A 20183-nucleotide genomic window follows, 5' to 3' on the forward strand; every position below is an offset into this window, starting at 1 on the left:
ACACGAAAGCTCATTGTTTACTTTTTTTTCTGTGATGAAAACAGAAATCCGTTGAGCTTACATTTTTATCAGTTGACCTGATGATGTGCTTTTTAAAATTTCCGGAGTTCTTGCTGCAATTTATTCATTTTTTTGTATTAAAAAATTGGTTTAATGATGGTCCGCTTATTGATGTGATATTTATTACATTCATGAAAGTATTTTCAAAATTAATAGAATATTTCAAATTCGGTGAAATGGAAAAAGAGAAAGAAACCGACGGAGTGTTTCATCACGATATCGATGAAATTCCAGGATCTATTTATCAGACCATTTCAAAATCATCTCAAACTTTTAAAGTAAGTTGAGTTTTGATACGTATTTCAAATGAGTTGTTGTATGTATACGTATTTCTACGATGATCTTTAATTTGCTTCATTTTCGTTTATTTAGGCTCCTAATATAGAAGATTTCGAAGTTCTTAAACCTATCAGTCGAGGAGCTTTCGGGTATGTATTTGTTTCTTCACGGTCTGTTTCTATTGAAATGAAGTTTATAATTGAACAATCGTGTTTCAGGGAGGTCTATTTGGGCAGAAAAACGAGCCACACTGATGTAATTTACGCTATCAAAGTAATGAAAAAATCCGAAATGATAAATAAAAATATGGTCTCGCAAGGTAATTATATTTTTAGTAATGAAAAGATCTTTTTTTTTCTGGATTACATATACATACGTATTTTGATACTTTTCAGTTGTAAATGAAAGAAATGCTTTAGCACTGTCAAGAAGTCCGTTCTGTGTTCAGCTGTTTTATTCGTTACAAACACCCACAAGAATTTTTTTGGTAGGTAATGATTGTATTGAAATTTTAAAAGTTATGTCATTAATTCGTATGATTTTGGTTTTTAGGTTATGGAATACATGGTTGGCGGAGATTTAAAGTCATTGCTGGGTGTTTATACCTACTTCGAGGAGCAAATGGCTGTTTTTTACTGTGCTGAAATCATATTAGCTTTGCAATATTTGCATCGGTATGTGAGAGTGGTTTTCCATTATTAATTCGCATTTACTTATTTATTTTAAAATTACATTTCAATGTACTTCATAGACACGGCATCATACACCGAGATTTGAAACCAGATAATATTTTAATATCTGAAACTGGACATTTAAAATTAACAGATTTTGGTTTAAGTCAAGTAACACTTCATAGAGGTAATATTTGTTCATTTTTAAACCAATATTTGCAGTTTTAGTTTAGAGTAGATATAATAAATGAATGTTTGATTTTTAGATCTCGAGGTATCCGATCTAATACATAGAACTCCAGGCTGTGTGTTGAACGCTAGAACTCCTGGTCAAATTTGCTCGTTAACATCACACATATCTTTTGTAAGTTGACACGAACTCTCCTTATGTTTACTTCTTTTATGAACAGATATTAATGCTCAAATTATTTTCTAGGGATCGTATGAAAGAATGCCTTTTGATTCGCCTCTAGGTGATGAGAATAACTTATCCGGTTTCCTGCCTTTTTATTCAGCTGATTCCAACCTAAATGCATCTTCTACGTATGAAACATGTGCCTCCTGTTCTAAAGAAATATCCATGCCTTGCAATTGTCATTCCAAACTAAAACCACAATACAATGCATCATTATTTACACCATCGCCCTTATCTACAACCAGGTATAATTTTTCTTCTTTTCATACATTACACTATGTAGAATTCATATTTTAATGATGTATTTTTATCGCACAGATCATTCAAAAGACCTAATTTGGAAAATAGACCTTTAAAAAGAAAAAGACCAATTGATTTTTGTCACCCTGAACTCGCTTGTTCTTCACCAGTGAGTAGAAACAACACAGGTCTTACTCAAGAAGTTAAATTAATGGATATCACAAACACAATTACTCCAGTTAGAGACCAAAACACACTTCCGCGCTGTACAGAGCCTTCTAACTTAAGTCCTTTGAGGAGTGTATTGAAAAAAAAGTGAGTATCAGTTTATCCGTATGAGAAAGAATTCGGCCTGAAAATAATTTATTCGGTTTTTGCTAATAGGAGGATTTCTGCGGTAAATAGAAAACCTACTGTCATGTTTTCCACTCCAGTCAATGCAGCGAATAGTATGACCTCTTGTGATGCCATTCTCAGTAAACAAACTAATATTAGCAAACAGATAACGTCTATATCTTCGCCGTTGGTATGTATCCATTTCATTTTCTTTTGGCGAGCGAAATTTCTCGACACTAACGATTTTATTTTATAGGAGGATCCTCTAGTTAGTCCAATTACGAATAATAGAACGCCTAATACTAATCGTACTCCTTATCGTACCCCGAAAATACTAAGAAGAGGATTTAAACCAACCGACAGCAGGATATTAGGCACTCCTGATTATTTGGCGCCGGAATTACTGTTGAGAACAGAACACGGTAAGCATTTCGTAAATGAAATCTCGTTCAACACGAGCTAACTTATTTTTTTCTTTATTCAGGCTCGGGAGTAGATTGGTGGGCACTTGGTGTATGCTTGTATGAAATGGTCACCGGCGTCCTGCCATTTTGTGGAGAAACACCCCAAGAAGTGTTTGAAAATATACTGAATCGAAGTAAGTTTGAAATTGACCTATACTCTTCGATCGCTGATTTTTTTCAAATAACATTACCGATATGTTTTTGATTCAGGATTAGATTGGCCAGAAGGAGATGAAGCATTATCGTCGGAAATGGAAGCCGCGATCAATTCTCTGTTAACTTTGGAACCTGAAAAAAGAAATACCGGCGCCGATTTACGCGACATGCCTTTATTTCATTATATAAGCTGGGATAATTTACTATCCGTCGAGCCTCCATTCATTCCAAAACCTGATTCGATTGATGATACTTCATATTTCAAAGGTATGTGGATATTTCAAGAAGATAATCCCATCAATTTTTAGAAAATTAATTTGAATTGGTTAATTTTTCAGCGCGTTGCGATATGAAACAAATAACAGTTACCAATCTGAAACACCTCGATATGTAATTCCTCTCCTTATAGCCTGTTCTATGTAAGTAGGTATTTACTACTCAGCTGGTATTTATCATTTTATGAAATTTTATGTCGTATTTTTACTGATGAATTATTGTGTTATAATTTTAAATTTTAAAAATCGAATAGTGTATTATTGAAAGAATAAATTCTTGATTTTTAGAATATTTTTTTTGCTCTACATAGTTTTTAATTGAAGAACAAAATTTTTACGAATGATTATTGATAAACGTAAATCTGTAGATATTTATTGCAACAAATTATACAAACAAAAAATAAATAACAGAATAACAAAATAAATTAACGTACGAAAACACGTTGTTTGCAGTACAACGGAATGTATAAATAAGCATAGGAACAAGATTACATACACAAATTAATTTGATTTTTGTAAATGAACCATTGAAATGGAATTTCAAAATAAATGAGGGAGAAAAAAATGTTGAATCACAGATTGAATATTATGTATAAAAATTCATTTCAGCCTTCAACCGTAAACTTATAAATACAAATTTCCCCACCACTGCGTGGAAAAGGTGATATTATTAATAGCTTTAAAAAAATCACAATACAATGTATGTACTTAAACTTGGATTTTTCACGTATCTTTAAATTCACATACAACCGTGTGTAAAAATAAGTGTCAATTAAATTTAGAACATTATTTTGATAACAATATAAATTAACAATGCAAATAGTACATTGTTTTCAATTTTGAAAATTATAAAAACGGCGATTTTGTAAAAAATCACAGATATTTCACCGATAAATTAAAACAATAAAAACACGTGAACATTTTGATTTGCAAAATCAGACTAGTATTGCCATTGGAAATAATCCATAAACCTGTTAATGGTTTATTTTTGAAAATTTTAACGTCAAACGTTATCACTATTCTATTTCAAGAAACCAAAAATTTTTAAACTCGAGAACCATCGAAAAAAAGAAAAATTTCAGAAATTTAAAATAAAATAAATAAACAACATATGTACTTACAACAACTACATTCATTATGGAATGACATTTTAAAAAATCACTGAAAAAATCTTATTCTTAAATATGCCTACATGGAATGTATTTAAAAATAGAACATGTATATGCATGCAGAATATTTTCATATTTAAAAATATTTATCTGACTAGTTCAAGTAAAACAGTTACACGATTATTATGTAGAAATATGTTTCATTTTCAATCATTAGTCTTCTTACCTCATGATTATGTTCAATACTCGAGGTATTACATTTTCACACACCATTTAATTTCTGAGATCTTTCAACCATACGTTTTCGTAATGATTCTGTAGGCGGATCTTGAATTGGTCTGAGCATTTGACGAAAATTACACGGACTGTTGTTACCGAGAATTCTCACTCGACTGGAAATATCATTTAAAAAACATAATTAAAATTAATCATTTGTATATCGATATTAGATATAAATTATGCATTATGTTATTAATTTTATACCTCGTTGGTTGAAACTTCCAGTAATACGCTGGCTGTTGACTAATTTCTTTTATTGGTACTTCCTTTTTACAACTTTTATCCAACGTTTGCATTTTTCTTCTTCTAAAAATGAAAATTTAATTATAAACAAGAACTTCACACATACTTATCCATTACATTTCTCTTTACTTTTTCATTTCATCTTCTTTTTTATATTTATATGACTCTTCTGCGAATTTTTTGGTCACTTCTTGAACGAACCCTTTCTGTTGGTTAAAAATGAGAAAATTAAAAGAGGAGATAGATTTAATTAGTTTATATGTACATTTAGAAATAATTTCTATAAAAATACGTACTTGAATGTACGGTTTTGGAGCATCGTATACCACAAGTGGTCTAATGATATTTTTTACTTTTTTAATGGAGTTGTTTCGGACTGGAATTATTTTATTAGCCTGCAAGATGTCCAACTATAAATTATTCCGTACTAAAATCAATTGAAAAAATAATCTAGGCGCATACATTATTCGCTTGTTTGACAGCCGGATTAATTTGTACTTTGAGATTTTTCACATTATTGCAGTTACTATCTTTACAATTTTCATCGTTGTAATTCCAATTCGGTTTCACATTCCAAAACTTGAGAGGTTTGGCTCCATTTTGATACTCTGTAAAAAGACAGAGAATTCATAAATCATAATTTTTGAAAAACACTTGGTAATAATTCGAATAATCATTTCTGATACAAACCAATTTTATTAAAATCTTTTTCTTTGCTAGGTTTTTCGACAATTCCGTTCTTTTGGTGGTTTTGTACTTGAGGCGGAGGGTTAATTTCTTTCAAATGATTTTTATTACGACCATCGACTTCGTTGCGTTTAGAATCGTCGATTCCATTAACATTGACCGGATTTTTATTACTCTTCTTCAATGTTTGTGTTTTCTTGCGAACAATCCAACCGCGAATATATTTCTGTAGCGTTAAAACGCTGAAGGTCATTTCGCGTTTCATCCTAATGAACTTCACTCTGGCTAGGAATCTTCGAATGCACGATTGCACTATAATTATTTTTTTGACCTGGAATGAAATGTATTATTTTAAAATTTATGGAAATTGAAAAACTTCTCATCATCTGTTATGAGACGTGTCAACAAGCGGAATGTTATATTTTCAAGACTGATTTCAACGAGTTTCAACGCAATCATGCGAATATTTGGGTAAAATTAATGAACCCACAACCATGGTAATTAATGAATAAAATATCAAACTAACGTGTTCTTCGTATAATTTCGTAAGATATTCTGTATGGTAATATTTCAAAAACACTTTGGTTTTTCCTAACGCCCATCCATCCATTTTCAATCGAGTTAGAAGTAATCTGCAACTTTCTCTAGTAGGTGGGAATCGTTCTTCCGACGAAAACATCAAAAACGAATACCTGAAAATTGGAAAAAATTAAACATTGAAATACATACACCCATTCAAAAAATTTTCGCTTCAATAAAAAATTCTCACTGTTTCAAGAAATTAGCGAAGGTTACTCGGTGGGAGAATCCGTTTTGTCGAATGCGAATCGTTTCTAAAACTCCGGTATATCGTAGTTGTTTTAGTACTTTAACTGGATCGAATAGATGGGGCGTTTTTGAATCGTTTGGTTTAATGCAACGAACGAACTGTGGTATTCCACCGGACATTTTTTGCAATAATTCGGCCAAAGAGTAGCGGAAATAGCTGGCGGCTGTTTGTTGACTACGAGTTTTCGGAACGTTATCCAAATTATTAGGAGCACTTTTCTGAAAAATGTACAGAGGTGGATAGTAATCAAAGAAATATGATTTAAATAAAGAATATATCGGAAATGAATGCTTACTTTGTTACATATTGGTGACTCAGGGGGACGTAAATTGACCGGCATCGAATAGAACAAATTACCGGTCTTATTAACGGAACATTGGAATAAGTATCGAATTGTATGAATACTCGATCCACATAATAATTTTACCACATCTGCTGGTAAGAATTGTCGATTTTTGTCCAAGAAGCCTTCTGTGCAGTACATAACTTTACCAGCGAAATGCTGTATGCCAAATTGTAAAGTGTTTGATTTTGGACGAATGTACAGTTTACTTTTTATATTGCTGTGGAATTTTTCTGAAAAATTTTAAAAATGTAAGATATTTATACTTGAATGAAGTTTTAAAAAAAACTAAAAAAAATCGATGATAAGATATGCATAAAAATAGGTACCTATTAAAGATTTATCGGTGGCTCTGGGGAATCGACTTTCTTCGTCAAGCAACGATAATAATCCCATTGGTTTGGATAGAAACATGTCTAAGACTGGTTTGTTATCGACGAATTCGATCATATCTACCGGTATGCCTTCATTTATATATTCCTTGAAATCACAAAACATAATTAGAGAACATGCAGATTTATACCCAATTTTCATCAAACAATTTAAATTACCTGCTGCTCTAAAGTAAATATATGTCTATTAAAGTAATATTGTATTTGTTCATTTGCAATATTGATGCAAAGTTGCTCGAACGAATTCTTAGCGAAATTTTCAAATCCGAAGATATCCAGTATACCGATCATACGCGCATCGCCTCTGTAAAATAAAATCATACCTATATTGATTAACAATGCAATAAACTAAAAAAAATTTCACGTTCAGAATTTAATGGCTTGCGGCTCTTCTAGTTGATTTTTTAGTCCAACAATGATTAAATTACCATTTTAAAAGCCTTATGAGCCCTGGATGCCAAAGAAATTATTTATTTTGACTCAATTTTGGACGTTAATTCATTCATTTTACTATTTTTAAAGATGCTACTTATCATTAATTTCAATTACCTTATATGATAGGATAGTAAATTATTTATACAGCTGACAAGCCAATCGAAAAGTCTGCTGTATAAAGCTTTGGCGATGGCATCCCTGATAACACAAGCTTCAGTCACAGAATTATGTTTCGTAATAACTTCACCTCTCATAGTGACACTATTCACGGTTAAACATTCCAATAAATTAAATCTATTCAATCCTAATAAATGGGACACTAAAAAACACACATAAGTAGATTAATAAGATTATTTACAACAAAACTATGTAAATGAAACCTATGAACAGTTTACCTCGATGTAAGGGAGCAAAATCGATTATTTTACTTTTATTATCGGTATTGTCATCGGAAACAACTTCGCTAAATTCGATATCACCGAGATGCAAAATAGAAGCGAGGATTTTATAAACGCAGATTATCTCATCTTCTTTGAATCCAATCAGTTTAAAAGCGCTGTTGATTTCTTCAAATTTTATGATGTTATACTAGCAAAAAAACAAAAATGAGGATGGTAAAGTAGGTGAACTTGACGACACGACTCTTTACGTTTGAATTATTCAAAATAAAAATTTACTTTTTTTGTATTAAAATCTTGTTTATCAGCAGGTAAATAGGAATGTTGTTGTCGTAATTCTCCATCCAAATGATAATCCAAATGCAAATTATTATTAGTTAATCCGTCGTACAAATAGTAAAATATATGGAAATTGCTTTCTTCGCTGTAAATTCGAACAACATCAATACTCGATTCATCTTAAATTGAATAATTACACTGGATGAAAAAAACTTACTGAGCTTGTTGAACGATTCTACTGTGTTCAAGCAGATAAACATATATCTTGGCCCCTGAGATACGTCCAGCACTAGTCATACTCAATTCGAGGTATTTACCAAACCTCGAAGAATTATTATTTATTCCAGTTTGAGCATTTCCGAATGCTTCCATTAGTTGATTCATTCTGAGAATACGTTCTTCTAGATTTTTATTCACAGCCTGAGCAATAATGAGCAGAAAACATTAACGAAAATATAATGATTATCACGAATTTTCAAATAGATAGGTAGGTACCTAGTACCTACCTTTCCTAGATAAACCAATTGTTTGAGTAGTAAATTCGCAGATTCAGTTTTGCCAGCTCCGCTTTCTCCACTGATAACAATAGCTTGATTGGTTTGTTGAAACAATAACGCTTGATAAGCAGCATCCGCGATCGAGAATATATGAGGTGGATTATCAGAACGAATTCTATTAGTGTAACGTTTCTGTTCCTAATTCGTCGCAAATATGTATTAATTAGTTCAATAGCAATTTTTCATTTTAAAATTATCGAATAAAGTAGAGGAAGAAAAATCAACGTACGTTTGTATTATAAAGTCCCAAAGCAGTGAAAGGATTAATGGCTAGTAAAATATCCCCAATAAACGTATAAATACGATTACTTTCGTATCTGCATTGTAACTGTTCTACAATTATATCCTGTAAAGATTGTTTCAAATTTTTAATTAGGCACGATTCTTCAAGAGTAAAAAAAAAAAAAAATACACAAAACGTGAGATTAATCTGATCAAAACGTAAACATAACTTACCTCGGTCAACGTATCCAAAGTTGCTAGGTCATCAACGTACATTTTAGTCAGCTCCGATTTACGATCGATTTTAAATTTTCCATGTTTCGTAGTAACATCTGGAGTGATTTTATCTTTACCATATAATTTTTGCTTGAGGATTTTTTCTTTCAATTCTTTACGCGCCTAAAAAAAAATTCACTCATTTAAAACACTATAACCGGAGCATATAAATATTGAAAAAAAATCTAATCATAACATAGAAACAATTCTAATTTGGAACGAGGCGACGATCAGTTCTCGCGATTTCGTAACACGTTTTTTTTTTCAGCGACTCCAAAAAAAAAAAGGGAAAATCAATTCGGTGGTGGGTAACCAATTATCGTTAATATATTCGTCGAAATTAAAAAACAATCGAATTATTTTCGAAGACGACACAAACATGTTTTACAATACCCGACGAAGATAAATATGACGCTGATGATAAAATGAATATCGACGAATGAATGGAGAAAAACCGCGCTAATTGAGGTCAATAATTAAAAATGTCGATCAACTTCCGCAGAAAGATGATACCGGTTTTTCTTTTATTTTTATAATTTTTTGTTCATAAAGGAACTCGAGGTTGGGTTCGATGCTGACAGTTTTGTGTACCGGAGCGATGGAGTCAGCCAACGGTATGAGTTTTTGTACGCTTTAGCCATTAAAATTAATTGATATATTTTATTCGATTTGACGTATTATTTTGAACCGCTGATTTAGCGGCGTTTGATTTACTGCTATTTCTATGATACGAGAATTTCAACGTTAGTTTCCATTTTTACGATAATTATTAAAACTTGACTGAGTTTTCTCGTAAACGCGACAGTGTAGTAAACATGTTGTAACAGGAAACATGTTGTTTTTACACTGAGAGATTTTTAATATCTTCATGTTAATTCTTACGTACCTACCTACCTACCTACTCTTTAGCATATTAAGTTTCTTCGCGTAAATACGAGTAGCTAGGTACATGAAATGAGAAAATTCACGAAGATGGATATATTTTAAATTTTTGCTTTTCTTTTAATCTCTTTTTTTTTCGTTACTTGATTAATAGTTCGTAAATTAAACTTATTTTTTTTTGAAAGGCATCTCGTAACAATCTATTATGCATAAAATTTGAATAAGTAATTAAGAAATCATTATAATCACTAGTTTTACGGTTTAATTGGAATGTGACGAATGGTTGCACACAATTTAATATGCTGTTAAATTGTAAATTATATTTCTCGTATTATAATAAGTATGCATCTACGAGACAATAGACTTATGTATGTGAAGAATTAACACGAGTCGTATGGTAAAAAAAAATTAACTTTCTAGAGCATCTAAGACATTTAATGAAATCTTTCGCTTGAATGCGCGACGAGTCTTGCTAATTAGATTTACCTATGTTAGAATACGCTTAATACGGAATAATCTACACCTTCGTGCAAATTCGGACAAAATTTTCAAACAAAACATCACCAGGCAATAATTTTGATCATTTTTCATGTTTTGAAAAATGTTGTAGGTCACTCTCAATTTTTTATTTAACATTTCCAGTATGGCTCATCAACAAAATCTCACGGTGTAAGGTACACGTGTTTTTCGTGAGACTTTACACCAAACAACACAAGAACCGTTGATAGAGCCATCGTTAAAATACTTGTCAAGTTCTTACGCAAATAGTACCGTTACCGTCGCGTCGTCTCGAATATTATTTGTTTAAATGAGCAAACATAAATATTCCGTTTTTTGTGGTTGTTTGATTTTTTTTTGAAAACACCGCAATTCGTAATTGTTGACGAATTTGTAGAGTAAACGATACGCGCGAAAAAAAGGCAAATATTCGCGAAACTGTAGCCGAGATCGATGAATAAATAATTATTAGTTACATACCTGGTGCGCATTTTCGGCTCCTTTTTTCATCGCCGGATGAGACAATAAATATTGCGCGGTAGGTCGGCACTCGAAGTCTTTGATTAGACATTCACTAACAAATTGTTTCAAGCTAGGGCAGTCTTTACGATCCAGTGTAGGAGGGGGGTTACGAGGTATTTGAAATAATGCCCTCATAGGATGAATTTCAGATAACGGTGGTTCTCCTTTAGCTAATTCTATGGCCGTTATACCTAGTGACCATATATCACACCGCGAATCATATGAACATTCCAGCTGCTGCTCGCAAGCGATAACCTACGAAATTATGCAACGAATTATTTAAATGAGCCGAGTGAAATGGAAATCTTAGTTTAAAATTTAACTTACTTCAGGTGCCATCCAGTATGGTGTACCAACCGAAGTACTTCTCCGGCCCATTGTCGCTCCTAATCGGGAAGAAACTCCGAAATCAATCACTTTTACATCTGCTTCATCAGTTAACAGAATATTATGTCCTTTGATATCACGATGCATACAATGCTTACTGTGTAGATAAGCTATGGCCTATAATGGAAAAATTATACCATTACAATATTATAATAATTCTTCGAATACATATATATTATGCTCAATTTGAACGATCTGAGAATAAAATATTGTATTCTTTTGAAGACTTTACCTGAAGTGTGTTGTAGATAATATAAATTATTTGTAATTCGGTCAACAACTCTCCTCTTTTTTTCAAATTGCGAACTAATTCGGTTGTCGATCCACCAGCACATAACTGAAAAAAAAAACGTACCATGTGATTGATTGCACCAAACACATTGAACCATTTTATATCGTAGCTTCAAAAAAATGAAATAACATACCTCCATAACCAACCATAATTGATCATCTTCAACTTTTTTTCCTTTTTTTAAATATAGACCGTAGAATTGAGGTAAATTCGGATGATGGCTAATGTCTTTCAAGATCATGTATTCTTCTTCAATTTCCTCGATACTTTCCGATATGTTTTCCAATATTTTTATCGCTACAGTTTCAGCTGAAATGAAACAAACAAAAATTATTGAAGAAATTGTAACATCATATGCAATCGAGTAGCCATAGAATCAGATGTTTCACAGCGTGCAGATAAGTGACATGTGAAATTAGGTGTACGGCAGTAAAAATTTAAGAGTGATTTGCCATGAATTAGAGGATCAGTCATATTTAATTGTAAATTTACTGACCTGTTTGTAAATCCACAGCACTGAAAACTTCTCCATAAGTACCTTCTCCGATTCTTTCTTCGATTCTGTACCTGTTGGTCGGGTCTGGTAAGGAAGAGATGTTTGCAAAATGACATAGCCTTTGATATGTCATGATCAACGAATGTACCGAAGGGTTTTAGTCGTTACATTGTATCGTAAGCGTAGATCAGCACCAAGAACACTTCAGACATGATACAAGTTGGCTGTATACTGTCCTACTGTACCGTTGTATGTACCGTTATGCTTTATCAAAATAACATTGTATCAGATGCGCTACATGTTTGAACTACAAATTAACAAGTTCATAAAGTAATTAATTTCAAAACATCGTACAAAATCGAGTCTTTTCTGACTGGCAGAAACACTTTCCATAACTTTGAATTTTCAGTGTAACACGATTTAAAATTCAGTTTCAACGTGAATTATGTTTAATATGAGAAATAAACTTCATAAAATCAAATATTTTTAAAAACATTTTCAAGCTTTTGCGTTAAAAAAAACGTTTTAAAAAAATTAACGAATGAAAAAAAACATGTCTCACAGAAAAACAATGCAGAATACCGTCGCAAACATTCATTTCAATTTCGTTTTTCGTTGTTTCCTGTTTGTTGTTGTTTTGTCAAATGTAAGTCAAAAGAGGTATCAAAATAACAGTAGTGTTATGTAATAATTTGATTTAAAAAAGTGAGTTAGAATTTCGGAGAATGAGAAAAAAGTGCTCACGAATTTAAGTACGTGAAGTATGATCGCTCATTAACCAAAGAAAACATCATGAGCTCTTACACATTTTCCCTGAACCATAGGATGGCGTTAAGTATGTTGTGTTTTATCATTTTTCTACTCACTGGAATGTCTTGTACTTTCGGTTAGATTTTATTAAAGAAATGCTATGTTTCAATAGATCCACCTCCGCCTCCGACTGGAACAGCAGCTGCTTCATTAGCAGGAATTTCTTCGGTCATTAGGGCTCCTCCACCTCCGCCACCCCCTACAGCTGGTACTTGGATTAGCATAATATTATCGATTGATGAATAAATTGATGGCTTATTATTACGGCTTTTATTTTATCATTTCTAGGACAATTGTTGGCGATGCATCATTCTTTGATGGGTACTGGGAGGCCTATTCTTATTGGTCATCAAGGTTTTCCATTAGCTCATCATCACCACCATCATCAGCTGTTTAACGAAAGTGTTTTCTCTCCGGGAGGTGTCACACCCTCTGTTCTCTCTACTGGTTTGAATGATGCTCCTTTAGAATTCAATTCATCTAGGAGTAAGCCAGGTATTTTAATTGGTTACGAATTTTTAAAATTTCTACCTTACTAATATTTTTTTTTGAATTATTTTAGTTATTAATGAACAAGCTGTTATAAAAGATAGATATCAAAATCTCAACTTCAAACAAATCTCCGAAATCAAGCCTAATATCCCTATCGTGAACGAATTGATAGAAAATAAAAGCTCTTCGGAAAAAGATAGCGATAAAAGGTATATTTTTAGTTTACTCTTTAATGAACTAATTAAGCGTTAAGAAAATATTTAAAACTTATTTTACGACTTGATTTTCAGTGATTCTGTCAAAGAAATCATTGGCGTAGATTCTGACGATGATGATTGCCAAGTTATCTCTGAAATCAGGCCAACTAACGAGACTGTCAACGCTCAGTTGCCAAATTCTTCCACCACCAACACCACTACTACTTCAACTACAGCTTCTAGTCAAAATGTTCCCGTTTTAACAACTAACGCCGGTGTTTGGAATAATGTTCTTCCAAATATGAATTTTCCCATGTTGGGGGTTAATCAGATGTTGACCTCTAACATAATTGATCCTAGTCTTTTTGTTGGACAAACGGTAAACAATGAGCATTTAATGTTGACCCTTGTTGTAAAAAAATATGAAATAAATTCTAATGAATCATTTGATTTCAGTTCAACGTTTTCGGAAACGTTCTCACTCAGTTACCAAATAATGCTACGCCTGCTGTTTCCGAACAGAATACAAATGCTGTTATTAAATCCATTATTCATTGTAAAAGTTGTACGCTTTTTCCACCTAATCCTAACGCTCCCGCTCCTACTACAAGGGATCGTCCGCTTGGTTGTAAAACTGTATTCGTTGGTGGCTTACCTGAAAATATTAAAGGTACGAGTATGAAACAATGCCTACCTAGTTTTGGCATAGTAGTCATGATATTAATCTGTCATCATTTTGTAGAGGATATTATACGAGAAGTATTTGGATTTTGCGGTGAAATTACCAACATAAGATTGAGTAATAAGAAATTTTGTCACATAAGATTTTCTGAAGAATCGGCTGTAGATCAAGCTCTCACTCTTTCTGGTACGTTGATCTGAGATTTCCTTTTATTTTTGTATGTATTAAAATCGCGAAGTATGTATAACATTTTTCGTTTCTGTTTTTCAGGCTACAGAATTCGTTTAGGATCAAATTCGGATCCACCGAATACCGGTCGATTGCATGTAGATTTCGCTCATGCTCGAGATGATCAATACGAATGGGAATGCAAACAAAGACAAATTCAAAGAGAACAACGTCATAGAGAACGAATGTTACGAGAGAGTTGCAGGGAAATGTCACCTACTGGACCTAGTCATTTTACCGAAAGTGAAGCGAACGGCGTTCTAGAAAAATTAAAAGGTGGGTATTTTACTGTTATTCATGATGATTTACGATGACCATCGTTACAAAAATTTCATTTTATAGGCGAAGATACTTTCATGAAAGCAATATCCGTAGCTGTCTGTTGGTTAGATCGCGGAGAATGTAATAAACGAAACGTTAACATGTTTTACAGCATGATACAATCGATAAACTCGCATGTTCGACGTCTGCTCCATGACAAAAATCAATGCGAATGCGACTTTAAAAAATCAAAAGATATAATGAAATTGCGTGCTCACGTGATACTCACACAATGTAAGTATTTATTAGAATTTTCATCACGTACGTTATCGGTGTATTGAAAATACTGTCGGATTTTTAAAATACCGCTTTCAAACTTGGTTTCGTGGAAATTATTCGCTCTCGAATGAAAATCATTAACATGCTTTAAATATTTTCCACCAGTCAGTGTTGTTTCGTATAGTTACTTCGTTCTCTGAGTATTTCAAATATATCAGTAATAAGGGTTGTGGAAATTACTAAAACTTGGACTTCTGTATGTATATATAAGCTATAAAGAATGCTATTTTAATCACATAGGTGGTAGATTATATTTATTTGGATTTGTACATGTAAGCTTTATCTACTAAACAAAAAAAAAAGATGAAAAAAAAGGTCAGAAAAATTAGTTGAAAGCACAATTTATGTGTAATATTAATGGTGTGGTAAAGTACGGTCAGTGGTCGTAATATTAGGCTGGTAAGTTTTACTCTTTAAAGACTTATACGGAGCGCTGAAATCAGGTTTGTTGTAATTGTTTACATATTTTTGAAAGACTTCGTACGTAGTAAATCATTTAACATGATTACTTTTCAATCATCAAAATGTTCATTTTGAGAGGAAAAAATTTCAAAATAATTTTAAATAGTTTATGACTATTCTTTTGTATTAAAAAAAAATTGTTACGAAAAAAATGAAATCAATTCAACGTTTTTTCATCATTATTTCGCCTATGAATATTTTATTATTTGAAATTCCGTAAAATGTTAAAGTCGCTCAGATCGAGAAATTGTTCATCAGTTCATCGCACAAGAAGGTTTGGGATCATTTTACTAAAGCACAGAGGAAAAATATTGAACTTTGGAAGAAAACGGCCATGGTAGGTAGTATGATTGCGAATATGTAACGCTTGGATTTTTTTGTTGTTTTTTTTTTCTACTGTAAATACGCTTTGTTCGCTTTTATTTTATGTACGATTATTCGAATCATTTTGTAAACGCTGTTTTAAGGCGCGTTTTCCTTTGATTAATCAACCAGGTAGGTATTTAGTTATTTATTTAACGGATCTACAGTGTGGGTGTATTGGATATTTCCTTACAAATGCAGTAACATGTAATGCATAATTTTACCATGCTTTTTTATTATAAAATCTACATGAGCGTTGATTCCCTTTAATTCGTTCATGTTTAAAATAACCGGAGAAGTAGTAAACTAAATCAATTGTAACTTCAACTCATCTGTCTATATAATGACAAAAATTGTGATATTTAGTGCATCGGTCCATTTAGACAATGCTGATGTAGGTGTTATTTTGATATTTTGAAAATTTCAATTACCTAGTAGGAAGGGAAATATTACTTATGAGTGTGATGGTTCTAACCTTCGATGTCTCACAGAAACTTACTTTTTCCTAATAAGCTGTGTTGTTTTTTTTTTGCGTGAAGTTTGGAATTTACATCTTTCCTTGTGTGAAATTTTAAATACGAATTAATTTCACTGTATGTAAATCCTGTGTAGTTAAAGTTACCTAACGTGGATTCAAAATTAATCAGTTACTAAAATAGCTAACAATTTATGAAAAAATTATGCTATTTTCACTTGTATCCCCGAAAATTCAAATTAATTTATTTTTCGCGCTACATTACATATGTACATTATTTATTCATATAATTTTTCAATGTTAAACAAAATTAATATTGGTATAAATTGATTTTTTCCAAAAATAAATTAAATTAAGAAACTTATATTTTCATAATTTATTTAGGAAATCAAAAAATTATCTTTCGAAAATGACGAATCTGGTAATGATGAAATGGATGTTTCCGATTCCGACGATGAAGAGAGTCCGGCCTTAAAAAAGAAAAAATTGGATTCAGAAACTAATTCCTTGAAAGTAAGTATTACAATGATATTGATGATGCTGCAGGATTAAGTCGTTGAAAATATGTGTACTAATTTACCATGTTTATAGGACGAAAATGATAGTTTACGATGTCAACTGGAAGCTTATAAAAACGAAATTTGTGTCATCAGGAGTGAACTGCAATGCGAAATTAATCGTAAAACCGAACAGATCGCTTTGTTACAGAGTACGCTTAATATGGTGAATCAGGTGAGCCGAGTTGATTTGTTAGTTTTATTGGAAATATGGGCTAAAAATGAAAATAATTGTGTAAAACTCAAGGAAATGGAAAATATCAAGAAACAATCGTCGCAAGAAATCACCAATAATGAAAATCCAGAAAAGAAATCTCAAGAAGCTGATACCACCGTAGTTCCAACAACTTTGAATATCCAAACGTTGCTTGAAAGAGAAGCGAAGCTATTAGGTTAGTTTTAAATTTTGTATCACCTACGTTTAGGTAGGTGTAATGATTCTTTCATTCGAAATCAATTTTTGATTTTTATTTTCACACTTGTAGGATTGATATCAATATTCCTCCATATACATCCTTTTGGAGCCGGAGTTGATTATATATGCTCATTTTTACAAAAAGCTATGCCTTCTTTAAAAGTTACCGACGTCGAGCAATTGTTGAGTAAATTTCCTTCCGTGTTTCAACAAGAATTGGTTGGAATTGGAGCGAATATGGAACGTAGATGGAAATACGCCGGTTTTTGCAGCGATAATGATGCATTTGTTGGTTAAGTTTGTTTTATTTCATTTTGTTTCTCGTACGATGTACTGTTACGTATTTTGCTGAGGTTTCAGAACTTCATTTGCCTTTTTTAAAAAGCATTCATGTGTATCAACTGGTTTTAAAATTTTAAAAGGGAATCAAAAATGCCACTTGATAAAAAGCATGTAATTTTTTACCAAAGACTTCTATGTATTCTGGTTAATTATTTTACCAGATTCACCATTATTTGTACCTTAAGCTGCATTCACATACTTTTTCCTGCATACGCACAACACCTAAAAATTAAATGTGTGCAACCACAAGATAATCAAAAATCATTTTGTTCAAATTTGATTACATTGTTGCATTGGTGGTATATTCTTGTGCGTTATGCGTTAGGAAAAAAATATGTGAATCAGCTTTACTCATTTTCTAATGGTTTGTACCAATATGTTTGAAATTTATCCCAAAACGTATTCGATTGTTTTGTTGTACTGTGCCGATGCTTTGAAAAATTTCGATTATTCGATTTTTATGTTTCTCTTATTTGCTATGAATTAAAAATCGCTTGAAGTTTGAAAATTGGGGGGAAAATAATAACTTGGTTTTAGATCTGCAAAACATTCATGTTTTCATTATTTTAGGACCATTTGACGAATTTTTTTTCTTCAAGGGGGGGGGGGGGAATTACCGATGTATAAAAAAAATGAGACCCTTTCACAACATTTATGATCATACGATTTAATAGATGTATGTTGGAGGAGAATTTGAACTCAGATTTTAATGACAACTGAAAAATACCCTTTTTTTAATAACGTGTTGTTTTTTTGTTTTGATTTTTGTGTTTATTTTTAAGACTACAATTGTGCGAATCTTAAATAAAACTTTGAAAACGAAAGTGTGATTTGTTCCATATCCATCAACTATTCATCATACTATCTATTTATCATACTCGAATAGTTTCGTGTGTTGAATTTCACTTGACTAAATATTATGCAAAATAATGTTAGGTCAAATTTTAAAAATACATCATACGCTTTTTTTTCGTCACGACAACAAGATTCAGAATCTTTAAAAAATAAATTCCAAACTGATCTCGAATGGCCTGAGAATGTTGCTGAAGACAAATTTTACCGGGTTTAATCTAGTGCATTATAATTACTATCTCAAAAATCAAAATTGAATCTAAAATAAAAAATATTTTTTTGGAAGATGAAAAGGTCTGATGATGGGAGGGAGAGAGAAAGTACAGTATATTCTGTATTCAGTAAGAGAACTAAATTCGTATTTACGGCAAATTGAGTAGGCAACTTATTTTACACATTTTAAAAAAAAGAAATACGAACGTATTTACGGTGAACTGGGTAGGCAACTTATCTCACATACTTGCTTATTTTTTTTACGTAGGTATGTGAGATTTCTCCTAAGGATGAATTAAACTTTTTTTTTCACCAGTTGAACTGGACACGAAATATATTTGTAGCACTGAATTACTTCTAGTAAGTGACACTCAAATATAATGAGGCCATAGTGCTAGGTGCCATTTATTATTTGTGAAATTTTATTACATTGTGGGCATTTCTCAAAAGTCCCTTAAGCAGGATGCAGCAGGGTAGTGACAGTATATCTCACTCCTTTCGAAGAAATTGAAACCCAAGTTGGAAAAATTCCGTGCCATATTAAGCTGGAAAATTTTCAAAATCCTTAACCTTTTTTTGACGTAAGGGGGAATGAAAAAAATAGTACTAGTAACGATTTTCAACGATTTTTAGTCACTTCCCTCGCTTCGTTCGGGAAATAAACATCAAAATTCGTTGAAAATCACATTACCTCTCTAGTTGAATAATTCACTATTCGTGTGTTTATATTTTCATTTTTAGAACGTTTTCTAATTTCTGATCGGAACACGTTGAAAAGTATTAAAAACTGCAGCAGAAATTTTCCATAAGTGTAGGTACGTGATATCGAATGGAATGAATACCTGGTTCAATTACTTTTAAAACTCGAACCTTTGAAGTACCTACCTACGTGCATGGGTATGAAACTTTTAGTCTTCCACGTGCATGTTATGAATGTATTGTATTTTAGCAGTTGCGTGCAGATATATTTTTTTTTTCAACAAAAAAAACACTGCTGGGCCATAAAACATTAAAAACTTGGATTTTAGTTGATGCAAACAAATTAACTAATTTACCCTATTTTCACACCGATTTTTCCCCAAAGACTGGTTATTATCACACATAGGATTGAAAAAAATGACCTATAGACCTAGTTTCAGTGGTACGAGATTATGACTATTTTTCAAAAATATCTTTGTGTGGTTATGTAGTGGGTATTTGCCTAGGTAATGAATTTATTTCAGTAGTGACCTACGGTTTGAATTAGATTGCGGAGTAGAAACAATGTATTTTTTATTTGAGAAATTGTAAAAAACTATACAAAAGTTGAACTGGAATTGGATACGACGTAATTGATTACATTATATACGATTGCTGGTCGAATGATATTTTTCAGAAATATGTACCTATCCAAAAAATAAAGTTTACTAAAAAAAATGAATCATTTAATCTCTTTGATTTTTTTTTAAAGAAAAAAATTAATGTCTTACGAAA

The 20183-nt window shown here is 32.0% G+C and overlaps 3 protein-coding genes across 4 annotated transcripts; 2 read left to right on the forward strand and 1 right to left on the reverse strand.

Moving 5' to 3' along the window:
- The first annotated feature begins 24 nt into the window (after nucleotides 1–24).
- gwl (serine/threonine-protein kinase greatwall) lies at nucleotides 25–3186 on the forward strand. The gene is made up of 14 exons (XM_065346183.1): nucleotides 25–338; nucleotides 433–488; nucleotides 558–658; nucleotides 735–826; nucleotides 892–1013; nucleotides 1091–1197; nucleotides 1277–1374; nucleotides 1447–1670; nucleotides 1744–1980; nucleotides 2050–2191; nucleotides 2258–2423; nucleotides 2486–2599; nucleotides 2676–2888; nucleotides 2960–3186. Exons 1-14 carry the CDS (start codon nucleotides 81–83, stop codon nucleotides 3013–3015), a joined length of 1986 nt encoding a protein of 661 aa, XP_065202255.1. The 5' UTR covers nucleotides 25–80; the 3' UTR covers nucleotides 3016–3186.
- Nucleotides 3187–3253: 67 nt separating this feature from the next.
- On the reverse strand, nucleotides 3254–12373 carry LOC135832738 (myosin-IIIa-like). Its single transcript, XM_065346180.1, has 23 exons — nucleotides 12023–12373; nucleotides 11660–11835; nucleotides 11467–11571; nucleotides 11175–11351; nucleotides 10806–11102; nucleotides 8904–9068; nucleotides 8677–8793; nucleotides 8397–8585; nucleotides 8108–8310; nucleotides 7891–8035; nucleotides 7609–7801; nucleotides 7328–7532; nucleotides 6938–7082; nucleotides 6716–6866; nucleotides 6339–6619; nucleotides 5984–6261; nucleotides 5741–5906; nucleotides 5218–5545; nucleotides 4990–5135; nucleotides 4824–4922; nucleotides 4657–4733; nucleotides 4489–4590; nucleotides 3254–4397 (listed from the first exon to the last, which is right to left on the reverse strand). The coding sequence occupies exons 1-23, from the start codon at nucleotides 12153–12155 to the stop codon at nucleotides 4268–4270; spliced, it is 4008 nt and encodes a 1335-aa protein (XP_065202252.1). The 5' UTR covers nucleotides 12156–12373; the 3' UTR covers nucleotides 3254–4267.
- Nucleotides 12374–12656: 283 nt separating this feature from the next.
- Nucleotides 12657–18469, forward strand: LOC135832739 (ecto-NOX disulfide-thiol exchanger 2). Of its 2 annotated transcripts, none has more exons than XM_065346181.1 (14): nucleotides 12657–12857; nucleotides 12945–13040; nucleotides 13121–13327; nucleotides 13395–13533; nucleotides 13615–13900; nucleotides 13978–14191; nucleotides 14264–14389; nucleotides 14474–14707; nucleotides 14774–14986; nucleotides 15724–15830; nucleotides 16716–16844; nucleotides 16923–17063; nucleotides 17136–17280; nucleotides 17374–18469. In XM_065346181.1, exons 1-14 carry the CDS (start codon nucleotides 12815–12817, stop codon nucleotides 17598–17600), a joined length of 2307 nt encoding a protein of 768 aa, XP_065202253.1. In that variant the 5' UTR covers nucleotides 12657–12814; the 3' UTR covers nucleotides 17601–18469. The 2 variants fall into 2 exon arrangements, with proteins under 2 accessions (XP_065202253.1, XP_065202254.1); XM_065346182.1 differs by having other exon boundaries at nucleotides 13121–13318.
- The last annotated feature ends 1714 nt before the right edge of the window (nucleotides 18470–20183 follow it).

The sequence above is a fragment of the Planococcus citri genome, chromosome 1 (genome assembly GCF_950023065.1).
Source record: "Planococcus citri chromosome 1, ihPlaCitr1.1, whole genome shotgun sequence".
Classification (NCBI taxonomy): Eukaryota; Metazoa; Arthropoda; class Insecta; order Hemiptera; family Pseudococcidae; genus Planococcus; species Planococcus citri.

What these genes read in the sequence shown, in the direction of transcription:
- gwl (XM_065346183.1), top strand. Translation starts at nt 81, where the DNA reads ATGATGTGCTTTTTAAAATTTCCGGAGTTCTTGCTGCAATTTATTCAT. An exon ending in TCGCCCTTATCTACAACCAG is followed by an intron (nt 1,671 to 1,743) that starts GTATAATTTTTC and finishes TTTATCGCACAG; the next exon opens with ATCATTCAAAAGACCTAATT. An exon ending in ACTGTTGAGAACAGAACACG is followed by an intron (nt 2,424 to 2,485) that starts GTAAGCATTTCG and finishes TTCTTTATTCAG; the next exon opens with GCTCGGGAGTAGATTGGTGG.
- LOC135832738 (XM_065346180.1), bottom strand. Translation starts at nt 12,155, where the DNA reads ATGACATATCAAAGGCTATGTCATTTTGCAAACATCTCTTCCTTACCA. An exon ending in CACCGATAAATCTTTAATAG is followed by an intron (nt 6,620 to 6,715) that starts GTACCTATTTTT and finishes AAAATTTTTCAG; the next exon opens with AAAAATTCCACAGCAATATA. An exon ending in CTCCAAAACCGTACATTCAA is followed by an intron (nt 4,734 to 4,823) that starts GTACGTATTTTT and finishes TTTAACCAACAG; the next exon opens with AAAGGGTTCGTTCAAGAAGT.
- LOC135832739 (XM_065346181.1), top strand. Translation starts at nt 12,815, where the DNA reads ATGAGCTCTTACACATTTTCCCTGAACCATAGGATGGCGTTAA. An exon ending in GAACCATAGGATGGCGTTAA is followed by an intron (nt 12,858 to 12,944) that starts GTATGTTGTGTT and finishes ATGTTTCAATAG; the next exon opens with ATCCACCTCCGCCTCCGACT. An exon ending in TTCATCTAGGAGTAAGCCAG is followed by an intron (nt 13,328 to 13,394) that starts GTATTTTAATTG and finishes GAATTATTTTAG; the next exon opens with TTATTAATGAACAAGCTGTT.